The sequence below is a fragment of the Micropterus salmoides genome, unplaced genomic scaffold, assembly GCF_014851395.1.
Source record: "Micropterus salmoides isolate LMB-PRFRI ecotype aquatic unplaced genomic scaffold, ASM1485139v1 Ms_hic_scaffold_9, whole genome shotgun sequence".
NCBI classification, from domain to species: Eukaryota; Metazoa; Chordata; class Actinopteri; order Centrarchiformes; family Centrarchidae; genus Micropterus; species Micropterus salmoides.
In genome coordinates, this window is record NW_024044681.1 from 19,514,805 (window position 1) to 19,527,687 (window position 12,883).

A 12,883-nucleotide genomic window follows, 5' to 3' on the forward strand; every position below is an offset into this window, starting at 1 on the left:
ACATTGCACAGCAATTAAGGCCCATCCAATATATCGCTGTACCACGTCTAATGTGGTTTATATCAGCATATTGTCCAGGAATAATGCACTAACCACTACAAAACAGATCTGATTTCCTACTTAAAAAAACCCAAAACATACAATATATTCAACATCTTTGAAAATATATAGAAGCCCATCTCCACCACTCAATGAAAATTCCCACTCAAGTTTCTTTTAGCTGTGCTAGCAGCTTGGCTCTAGATGTAGCAATGCTGGCCTGCTAGGTAGGTTCACCACTTTGATCCACTGTATTTTTATTGCACCATCATTAGTTTAAAGTTTAAATGTCTTTTTGTTACCTTTGTTTATGACTAAATACCTGCAAAACTATTTCCATTCATTCTGACCTTGTACTTTATGTGCTGATTAGCAAATGTTAGCATGCTAACACAATAACTGGCTTTAGACTCTTAGTCTTGTTTTTCATTCAAACATGTTTTATCCCTCATAATAGTGCTGGACAATTAAATGAAAATTAATTGAAACCGAAATTCAGAGCTTCTAACCGATGTAATTTTACCATGTCGGTTTTTTCGTTTTTTTTAAATGTTAGCTAGCCTAACCGCCTTCACTTTTAAGCAGTTGGGGAAACAATGAACAGACATTTGTTGACATCCGTTTTATTAAGGGACACACTGTGACTCAGTATATTTACTACCAGACTGACAACTTATTGGCTTCAGTGCTGTTCATACTGTTCATGTTGTATATGCTGTTTACCAAATCCACCTACCTCAAGTACATAACACCTGCATATTTATTCCAGCATTCTTTGCGCTATGCTCCATCACACTGTGTACATGTGCAAATGTATGCATATATGTGTATGTGCACCTGTATATTACATCCACCTCTGACATGTACATAATATTAATAATAATAATAATGATAACTAGGGCGGCACGGTGGTGCGGTGGTTAGCACTGTTGCCTCACAGCAAGAAGGCTGTGTGGAGTTTGCATGTTCTCCCCGTGTCTGCGTGGGTTCTCTCCGGGTTCTCCGGCCTCCTCCCACCATCCAAAAACATGCAGGTTGATTGGTTGCCCTAAATTGTCCTTAGGTGTGAGCGTGAGTGGTTGTTCGTCTATGTGTGGCCCTGCGATGGACTGGCGACCTGTCCACGGTGTACCCCGCCATGCGCCCGATGTCAGCTGGGATTGGCTCCAGCCTCCAGATGTAGTATGCCCAGATATAGGTCTACAGATGTATGCAGATGACACAGTGGTGTATGCATCTGGTAATACCTGTATTTCTAAAATATCATCTTGGCTGGCCTCATCTTGTTTAACTTTAAACACCAAAAAAACTAATTCTGTCTGCTTTTCCATTAAAAAACTACCTCTAACACAACTTTTGAACGTAAAAATTAATGGGGAACTTATTGAGCAAGTACCTGAAGTGAAGTATCTCAGAATAATTGTAGACTATCAGTTGAATTTCAAAAGTAATATCAAGAGAATCCGTAAAAAACCATTAAGGCCAACTTGAGCTGTTTTATGATGATAAGAAACTGCTTGACTCTTGACTGTGCTTTTATTTTTTTTAATTCTATGATCCTCTCACACATATCTATGGCTTAACCACATGGTCCCAAGCTCATCAGTCATCAGTCAAAACCATAGAGTGTCTATATAACTGAGTCTTGAAAATTCTGGGGGAGAAGAGAATAAGGTATCATCACTGCCAAATTCAAAGTAAATATAAGATTTTTTGAAGTTTTGCTAATTTTATCTCCCTGCATCTGGTTAAACTGGTCTTCAAATGCTTAAATGATGCTGCTCCACCACCACTTTGCAAAACAATAACAAGACAGCAAAGTACCAGATCCATCACCCGATCAGCGTCAAAAGGCAATTGTAGTATCCCTTTTCGAAGAACATCATTTGCCCAGGCTTCCATTTCGGTAAAAGGGGCAAAATTATGGAATTCTCTACCAGATCACTTGAAATGTATCCCAACATTAGCCTCCTTCAAACAAAAACACTAAATCGTGGTTAATTCAGGAACAATACTGCTCTCATATTTAGTCTTTACACATTGCCCAATCTGTATATATTTTATCCTTTTTTATTTTCTTCCATTGTACTTCATTTTTGTTTTTTGTTTTTGTTTTGTTTTTTTAATCAAAAAGCCCTACTAGGGACAAGTGTTGTGAATTAGCTTTAGCTAAAAACACTACATCAGATGTCTGTCAAAGTTCATCTATGTTTTTGTATCTGTCCCTATTTAAATAAATTAAAAAACCTGACCAGCAGCAGCAGAAGGCATTTGTGAACGATGTGATATGTTTTTTGTGTGGATAAAGTAAAAAGAAGTGAGCTCTTCAGCGAGTTAAAAAACTGGTATGTTCTGCTCTGCTCCAGAAATTTTGACAGAAATTTATAATGGCTTCCAATGGAGGACTTGGCTGTCTAAATCTATAAGTCTGAGGGATTTAAAAAGCCCATGTGGGGAACCACAACAAAATATAATTTTATCATTAATAGATGAACTTCTTGTGACCAATTTACAGTTTAAATCAAGTCTGTAGCTGAAAGTATGTGGTGAGCTTTCAAAGTGGAGCAGGTATGAGGAGGATTTCGACAGTCAGGATGCTGCAACCATTCACACCCAATAATAATTTACTCCTGTGTCCTTTGCACTGTACTCATTGGACTATTGTCTCAGTCTGTCTATATTGTTTTTGCTTTTGTTTATAATTTGTATATATGTGTTCTCTATACTGTCATAATGTGTCATAATAATCCAATTTTATTATTGTGTGAGAAAGCACATCGTGAGCAATGTACAATCCTGAGTCAAATTCCTCGTATGTGTACACATAATGGCAAATCAAGCTGATTTTGATTCTGATTCTTTCACCATCACCTTCTACCACTTCTTCTCTCATATTTGCTCGCCCACTCATTCGCTACCCAGACACATTGCACTGCCCTTAAAAGACCTAACTCCTCTGCTCTTATAACAGCACCTGTCATGTAAGATGTCCTTTGATGAATGCAAAGAGGAAGCTAGCAAAGTGTTGAGTGTTACCATGATCGCACAGTGTGCGGGTGAAAATTATTAGTACCGCATTGATATTAATAATTGTGCAAAATTTCAGTAGCAGGGTGATGCGCCGAATATAGGGGAACCATGTATCTGTTATGTGTAAGTCAATATTACCTTATCAATTAACATTTAGACAATAAATTTTTTGACATTTGAGAATCAAAGAAATTAACAGCTTTAATTGAGTATATTTTCAGCCAGTGAACTATGAGAAACCCCCCCCCAAAACACTCAAAAACAAAATAATCGTTCATTAATCGTAATCGAGGTAAAATGTTCAATTAATCATGGTTGTGATTTTAGGTCAAATAGTCCTGCCCTGCCCTACATCAAAATAATGATCTTATAATTATGTCTTAGTATGAAGTAAATAGAAGTATAATATTTAGATATAAACACTTAATATGGGAAAAATATATGGTGGATTCTTTAATATGAGATGGGCGTCCATAAAAAAAAAGCAGGTGCATAGTTTTGTTTATAAACTTCTAGTTAAATCCTGACAAGGCGAATATCATGGGTTTTTTTCACAACATGTATGGCACATCACTGACAGAGAAAACTTTCACGAATATTTACACTAACAAATTAATATTACTTCTGCTAGTCCAGCCCAAAGGGAGTTCCCATCTCCCACAGAAAGCACTGCTCTGAACCGCTTGAAAACAGCTTGTTTGTAGTCTAGCCCTTCACTTCCTTTACTTGTGACGTCACAATGAAAGCGTCATAAAGCTTGCCAAGCGGCTAGTGGGGGTCAGGCATGCCCTCAAACCAAGCTAGTCTGAGCGGAGGCCCTTTGGCACCACTAGCCTTTGTTTGGGTTGTTGGCTGAGGAATGTTGAAACGTTTTAACTTAAAAAAGAGAAAGCTGTGTGGATCGCTGGTGTGTGTCGCATTGAACATTATGTCACGGCAGTTGTGTGTGGCGTCGCTATGACGACAAGCTACGTACTATCTCTGGGTATTATCCGCAATGGAAAATGGAGCAGGGCCGAGTAGTCGAGTCTATCGATTTCGAGCATTTTTCGGCAAGGCAGCATAGATCGCCAGAACAAAGTTATAGCTATAATGCTAACATTACACCCGATGTGAAAGCTACTGAGCAAACGTTCAAATTGTTTGGCCAATTTTTATGTAAAATTGAGTTGAAATATGGTGATTTTTGTTGTGGTTTATGGTAAGATGTGGAACAATGATGTTGTGTGGTTGTGGACTTGTGAGTAACTTATAGCATCTGCTAGGTTACAGTCGCAGTCTGAAGCGGCTTTGATTTGGATTACACTACCTTGTTTCTTACGATCCGCCCTTCTCTGCTTCTGAGTGGCTAGTAGTCCTTACCTGGGAACTGCACATGTGCAACTCCCAACAAAGATTTTGTACAAGTAAGATGCATCACTCTGTAGCTCAAGAGTGGAGCGTACAGCACACTGGGTGAAAGGAGGAGCTGCAGCAATGTGCAGTTTGAGAAAAATATGGTGTATTTTGAAAATTCAACCATGTAAACGTGTTCTGGTACAACCCCTAAATAAGATTTTGAACCTGAAAATTAGCATAATACCACCTCTTTAATGTTATTACCTCGAAAGCATAGTAGGTCTGTCATAAAACCCTGGATAAAAGTACAAATGTGAGAGATAGAGTGAAGATATATAAATATATAAGTTTGGGATGCCTGCTGCAAGGTGAAACAGGATACACAGGCTAAAAACTCTCAGGCTGAAGTTTAACAGGCAGCAGGGTGATGTTAATAGTTTGCAAGGCTGCTGCATGTTCATCTGATTTGTTTGTGTGTTTGGATATGGTTGTTAATGATTTGAGATGTGTCAGGCTGAGCCTCTGATGACCTGGTAACAAGACACTTACAGAAAAAACAATTTTAGTCTGGGGCTGGACATTATCCATTACCCTTTTATGCACACAGACAGACACTCAGCATACCGATGGCCTCCCTTATTTTTTATCTGATAATATGGCGCCATCTAATGGCTGATAATTTCAATCCCTGGTAGTGAATGACAGCTGGTATTCTCCAAAATCTGAAAGCAAACACAAGAAAGTTGTTTTTAATAGACTACATTGACTGGATACTGGCTACCTGCCCAGACTGTTGGCCTGGGAACCTTTGCCAAAACGTACCTGCTGGCATCTCTGAGGTTTGCTATTTCAAGCCAAAGCTTCAAAGCTATTTTGGGAGGTTTTATGTGTGAGTTCAAAGCTGACATAGTATTTCAGTTCAGTTGAGACAAATGGAGGAAAAAAAGGAAGAAGGAAATCACAGAGAAACACAGGGACACAGTAACCCAGTCAGTCCATCTGCTTGATCTAGTTATTTCTTGACCACAGGAAGCTGTAGCATAATGATACTAATTATGTGGGCAAAAACAACAATAAAATAGTTTCCCTGAAAAGACTGTTTGTTGTAGCCTCACAGAGGTTTTTGAAAATCTGACTGAGAAGTATGTTTATTTCGAATGATTGATGTTTCTTCTTCTATCAGCTTTACTTTTCAAAATGCTGAGTGTGCATGTTCAACAATTTCCTGCTTCACTGCTTTCAACGGCTTTTATAGGCTCCTGTCCTGCAGTATAAAGACACTACAATCTGTAATCATTTCTGTATCATCTCAATATGGACGCTGTTTTGTTTTAACAGGCTGCTTCACAGGAAGTACTGTAACAGCACAACAATGTAATGGGCTGATAATATAGAGCTGTGTAGAGTCTGTGTGTAATCCTGGACAGGCAGCATTGCTCTGAGTGTGGTTACTATACAATGTGCTATGATGGTAGTGTGCATTGAGGATACCCCACACACCCATTAGAGATGCAGTGCACAGCCATTAGGTGTGTGTGTTTTTGTGTATTTGTGTGCAAACTGTGTAAGTTTGTCTCTATTTTAAAAATCCATGCAATTAAGAACATGTTGCTTTTTCACTTTTTATGTTTTACAATTTTTGTATTTGTTTATGCTTTAACACATAGTTTGTCTCTGTTTGTGTCCTTTTAAGTAGCTCTAAGTTAAGGTTGTGTAAATTATATATCACCATATATGTACCATCTTGTTCCAGCATTTCATTGAAGCTATATGGTCTTCACACTGAGTGGAATATTAAAACTGTGTTTTTTTTATGGTTGAAATGTTCCATCAAATGAAAATAGTCTAGGTGTTATAGGCCTTATAGTCATCATTTTATTCACATTTTCCCAATGTTCAGCCTGACATATTTGGACTCCTTGAAAATTTTGGGATGTCTACTACAATTTAAGATAAAGTTAAAAATGTTACTTAGTTTGTTATTTTGTTTGGCAAGTAACTTGATTTATTTCAGTCAGTGTTGCTGAAGATTTACTATTCCCTCTAAGTTCATTCAGTTCACGTGTGTTTTTGCATGAATAATGTTCAATTGTTTTAGTAGTCCTGACCTCTTTCTGTTGCAGGAAATGGCAATCACAAAGTTTCACAGAAGAAAGTCATGTTTTTACTTATTTTATACTAATCCACAGCATGTTGCAGAGATCTGACTATCACTGTTTTTTAAATTGAGTTATAGCTGAGATGATGAGTCGATTAACTGATTAGTCAATCAACAGAATAATAATTGGCACCTTTTTTGACAACCTATTAATCATTGGAGTTATTTTTTCAGCAAAAATGCCAAACATTCCCCAGCTCTGCTTACTCAGTTGTGAAAATCTGAAACTATGGGAGGGTTTGCAACTATTATTTTATTCATTTTAGAGACTATTTTAGAGACTAAGTGATTAATCAGTTAGCAAGAACATGATTGAAGGATAAATTGTTGTTGAAAATAATAATTTGTTGCAGTGCTAAACTTAGTTTTCAAAGCAAACTTATAGTATACCATGACACTGACACTGCAACAGAGTACAGTTAAAACAGTCTTAAAGTAGACAGAAACATTAAATTAGCTATATCAAATCTGGCACTGAAAACTACATGGCTATTATGTTTAAGTTTTTGAAATAAAGTAAATGGTGTGTACTACCTGAAGGGTTTGGGGTCAGAGACTAATTGAGAGTCCTTACACGTATTACAATTACTTTTGTCCCGCTGGTGTACTCGCACGCGCGCGCGCACACACACACACAAACGCGCACACACACTGCTTCCTAGATAGATCCTTGGATTTGGGAAAGGCCGCCTGGCTCCCTCCCTCTCTTATTGTGCCAGATCAGCGGGGCCTTGACATGAATCATTAATGACCGGTTCCAACGGCTTAATGGCCTCTAATGTTCTGTAATGATCTCCCGTCAACGCCATGTGCGGGGCCTTAATGGACCCAATGCCCTGGAGAATTCTCTGGTCTGAACTTCGGTAATTCCTCCTCTTTTCGTCGAGCAAAGCGCACAACAGGAAGTGCGAAAAGCCATGAGCACAAGGCTCCGGAGCTCCACGGGCGCAGCATGAGTTTCCCTATCCGCCGATCGACCTCAGGTAGGACCGGGGGGAACTGTCTGAAATAACGAGATTATAGTAATCAGGCCTATAGTAATCCTGTTATAAAATTCTTAAAGGCAGCTGTACGTTTATTATCACAACTCAGTATGCTTTGGGAACCGGCTGTTATAGGAGAAAAGGGACAGGCTAAACATATAAGTAAATACTTACTTATACTGCTTTGTTGAAATTACAGATTGTTCGGTTTTTCGGACCTTAAAATGTTCTCAAAATATTTAATTTTCGATCATTATGGTATAAATGTAAACGTGTTTTTAATTCAATTAAAAACTTGAAGCGCTTTCCGTGGTGCTGAAAACAGCGCCGGGGCGCGCCCTTCTGCCGATGGAGGACTGCTCCGAACAGTTTTATAGATAGGGCCTACATACTGATATATATATATTAGCTATATTCATGAAGAATGGCCTTGTAATTTAAGATGCAAGTGTTATACTGCTGTATTTCTTGTGGCCTGGAGAGTAAACTCCATCTTTAAAGCATTTTAGGAATGTGAGATCCTGAACTTGTACCGGTGTCCTCTGCGCGCTCATGGTAGATTTCAAAAATACATAACTTAACATAACATAACATGCTAATTTCGTACAAATTATGCAGGATAATTGACGTAACATGAGTTAACATCAACTCCCTCGGAGACCCTCAAAAGTTTCAGCGCTATGCACCCGGACTAATCCGTTTTTACTGTCAGAACCCATGTCGGCCTGCAGGGCGGTTTCTTACATCCTCTCTCAAAATAAGATTAACCATAATAACTTTTCCCCTTAAGCAAAATGTCCCACTTCTTCTCTGCGGGTTTTGATGGTCGACCTCCTAAAGGCCTCAGTGGTTTGTTGCAAAGTGTTTGACTCTATTATGAATACTGCTGCGTGCTGTTGGGTTTCTATTGCGCGAGGCTGGACTCTAACTGGCGTCCATGGTTAGACTGAGAATCACACACATAACGGCTCTCTCTCTCTGGATGTTTGCTGTAAATATAGCTATTGTCGTTTTCTCTGTCAGGATTAACTCCCTCTTCTCCATCCTCTTTTGTCAAACTCTACTGCGTCTACAGGTGGCGCTACGGAGCCCCAACCAAACCTTATTAAAGTTTACATGATTTTGACAGCACAAATGACTATAGATGCAACAGATCAAGTTTATATATATATCTTTTAAATCACTTATTTTCATTTGATTTTAAGAATGGAACAATCTATCCCATTAAGGATTTCATGTTTCTGTTTACATGTAGATTTGTTTATTCAGTAATTAATCAAAGCTATCCGTTTAAATAACAGGGATATTTTTTAATCCCGGAAACAAATCTGTTCCTAATTCTTCCCTCTGTGTTGTTTTGCTGCTTAATTGTTGACTGGCCTTTCTATCGATTCACTTATTGATTTGCTTGTTTTCTGTATCATTTCAATTTTTTATCGTGCTGAAGGGTGAGAATTGGCAGCTGCTTGTTTTCCCTGCAGCTCGTAAGCCTACTGTTTGACGTTACATATTGTTCGCTCTTGTTTGTCTGCCTTTTGCTTTTAGGGGCACGTGGTTTGGGTTTAAAAGGATCCCATAAATGAAAGATGAAGGACTAGACCTAGCTTTCAGCCATTTCATTACTGTGGTTGCGCGTGTTTGCTTTCATGTTTTGATTGCTTTTAGATGACATCGCAGATTGGTTATGACTATCCTCTCTCGGGGAATGCACAGCGTGTGGGCTGAGCTGCACAGTAACGCCTACAGTATACAGTATTTATCTGTACATTTACAAGGATCTTACCTAACCAGAAGGCCATAGGTGTAACTTCAACTCCTTCAGTCAAGGACACGCTAAGGGCTCCACTTCAGTGACCATGTCCTGACCCCAGTTCCACAGTCCATCACTTTCTCCTCCACCCACTGGTTAATTCTCCTCTCCAGTCATGTAATTTGCTGCTCACCACATCCTCTTGATCTCCAGCCATTGATTTTCGCTACCTTTCCCACTGGCGAGCAGCACGCACTGGCTCTGCCTGCTGCTCGGCGCCAGGTGCCACAGGTCGACCTCCGCTGTGAGTAAGTCAGCTCTTTGTCCACCGCCTCGTTTTCCTCAGGACCAGTTGGACTTGCAGTTGCCATGCGGCATTGCTGTGTCTGGCGCTGACAGCTGTGCATCTGTTTCCCTGTGGGGGCTGTCTGTGGCCTGCAGACATGCATGAAATTGCTGATTGCTGCTGTACGCGCGTGCCGCCTGCTCTGGTGTGAATGCAAAGGGAACATCTTAGAAATCATCCAAGTGACTGTCTTCGTTATTCACCACCTTCTGGCACGCTGCAGCCTCACAGCAGCGGCGAACCTCTGCACCAAAAATAAAATGAGAGCCCCTCCTTTCCTCCTGTCTCTCTTTCTCCACTTTCTCTCTCACACACTCACCAGGTCTCTCTCTCTCTTCCATTATTATCCCTTCAATTAATTTACCTTTCCTCATATTGTACTTTATTTCCTCATGCCTCCTCATATGTAATATGTCCTTTCCCCATCTATTTCATCTTACTCTCTCTCACCCACTCAATAATATAGCCTATATCTCTCTCGCTCAATGTTTTCCTCCTCTCTTTCATTCATCATTCTCTTTTCCCAATCCATTTGTGGGTTGTGTATTCTCTACAACCCCCCCCCCCCCCCCCCCCACACACACACACAGACACACACTCAATATCTAATTTTCTCTCTTCCGCCCCCCTTTTCCATTATTCCTCCTCTCATTCATTCACCTGTCTACCTGTCTGTCTCCTTGCCCCTCTTATTTCGCTGCTTATTTTTCTCCTCCTATATTACATCTCCTACCCCCCTCTCACTCTCCCTGCCTATCTAACAACAGTATTCAGTGTAACATGTAAATATCATGTCACGTGGGGTTCAGGGCTACAGGTGCCCTATGGGAAGGAGCTGCCTCCCCTATCGCACCCCAACACCCTTTCCGACCCCCTCCCTACATAGACACACAAACACACAACACGTTCACACACAACCACATCCATCTCCGCCCCTCTTCTTCTTCTTCTTCGCGGCGGGCAGGGCTGCAGCAGATTTATGAACGGCACGGCTGCATCATGATCCCTTTCCAACTGAAGCAGCCCCCCGCTGTTTCATTGACAAACATACCGGCTGCTGCATTTCTGTCACGGACAACGTCGAGGAGCGGAGCATCACCCGGGGAGCGGTGCAGAGCAGCAGCAGAAGAAGCAGCAGCAGAAGAAGCAGCAGCAGCAGCTGCAGTGAGCATCATCAACAACCCCTGGTGTCGTTTGCACCAGCGTATAAGCTGTTGATTCGCCACTTAGACCCGGACCGGATCCCCACGCATACGGATACCCTTATCTTCCTCCACGCTCTCTCGGGACGGCCAGAAGAATCACCTGAGGGGGAGCCAGACAGCTTTGGTCACTCAGACCCCTTGGGGGACGTGAGGCGGCATCGTTTAGGCTTCCTCACTGGCAGATTACTTTATTTTGTATAACGACTTCAATGAAGCGCCGGGACGCACCGATGGAGGATTCTGGACGCTATTTGAAACCACGGATATCTCTGAGACTGCAGCAGCCGGTCTGTGATGCGAACTGAGCCGTGGGTGGTGTAGACCCCCTCCCCGCACCCTACACACCCCCAACCGCCTTATTCGCGACCCCCCCCCCCCCGTAACCGGGACGCACAGCCTTGTTTCACTCCACCGGGGGAACATGTCCCGGGCAGCGGCTATCGCCAGCTCCCTGATCCGCCAGAAGCGGCAGGCAAGGGAGCGGGAGAAGGCGAACGCTTGCCGCGGCAGCGGCAGCCCAAGCAACAGCAAAGGCGCAAACGAGAAGCCGAGCAAGCTGAACGTTTTCTCGCGTGTCAAATTGTTTGGATCGAGGAAGAAACGAAAGAGAAGGCGACCACCAGGTCAGAGAGTGGGGGAGAGAAAAGTCGGAAAGCCACCACTACCTCAACCATCTTCACCGTCAACACCAGCATCATTACCATCATCACCCCCTACCAACACCATTTTCTCTCATCACTAAGGCTGCTCATTCATCTCTTCATCATTCATCACCCTCTGAATAGTCTCCTCCTGGCAGTGGCTCAGGAATAGTCCTGTTTGGCTACATGACACCACAAAAATCTCACGTAAATGACTTCGTATTGTCCTGTAGCAAAGTGTTGGAGCAGCATTGGTCTTTGATAGCAGATGGAGATATCAGAAAACTGCTCCTACCATCATGTTACATCTGTGCGCCACAATGGTACAGGGGGTCAGGGATCGATAATGGGCCCTCATAGCCCAGTGATTGGAAATAGAAATAGCTTCTCCTCTGATGCTTCCGGCTTTTTGGAGACTCCTGGATTTGATAGATGTGATCACATGATAGTAGTAAGGAATGAATCCACTTAATGTGTCTCCTTTCCTCCTCTCAGAGCCCCAGTTAAAGGGCATTGTGACCAGGCTTTCCAGTCGCCAGGGCTTCCAGCTGCAGATGCAGCCTGATGGCACCATTGATGGAACCAAGGATGAAGACAGCACCTATGGTAAGTCTAAATCTGGTCTTTGGGCATACAAATTTTGCCATATCCACTGATTTTATTCATTTGCCTTCTATTCAAAAAATAAACTTTGCAAGTAATCTGTATTTTTGTTATGGATTCATCTGCCAAAAACTTTCTCAAGTCATCGTTAATTTTATTAATAAATTTTATTAATTGTTTTGGCTACAAAATGTCAGAAAACAGTGAAAAATGTCTATCAAAAAGTCCCAGAGGTTAAGGCGACGTTTTCAAATTGCTTGTGTTAGTCCAAAACAATATTCCGATAGATATTCAATTTACTATCATATATGAAAAGGAAAAGCATCAAATTATTGCAATGAGAATGTTTGGGTGTTGAGTATTTTTGCTTGGGAAAATGACTGACGCAATGAATCTATTATCATTTTGGAAGATTCATTTTCTGTTGATCAACTAATCAAGTAGTCAACTCATCACCATTTCTGCTCTAAAGTCAGCTTTAGAGAAGCTAAGTTACCACAAATGGAAAGACAAATGTGCTCCAACACTGCTAACAATTATAAATACGGTCTCAAACATGCATGTAAACTGCTTTACTTGGGATAAAGAAAATAAATTGTAAATGAGTGAAAAAACAGAAAATCTTTACAAAAGAAAGACAACATTTGAGCAACAGCACAGGTTGAATCATAGTTTTAATACCTCAATCTGGGATCGTTAGAGGTTATAAAGATTAACACATACAGCATTACTGCACAGTAGAGACTGATAATATTCAATATAACTTCAAGGTACAAAAAACATTGCAACA

General features: G+C 41.0%; 1 protein-coding gene across 3 annotated transcripts in view; it reads left to right on the forward strand.

The window, feature by feature from the left end:
* Positions 1-12,883, forward strand: part of fgf13b (fibroblast growth factor 13b) — a 32,784-nt gene that overhangs the window by 13,142 nt on the left and 6,759 nt on the right. For 2 of the 3 annotated variants that reach the window (XM_038709513.1, XM_038709514.1), the window contains exon 2: positions 11,986-12,096. In XM_038709513.1, coding sequence (XP_038565441.1) covers positions 11,986-12,096 — 111 coding nt within the window. Of the gene's footprint in view, positions 1-11,248; positions 11,473-11,985; positions 12,097-12,883 lie in introns of those variants that run through there. The other variant, XM_038709512.1, reaches the window with a different exon arrangement.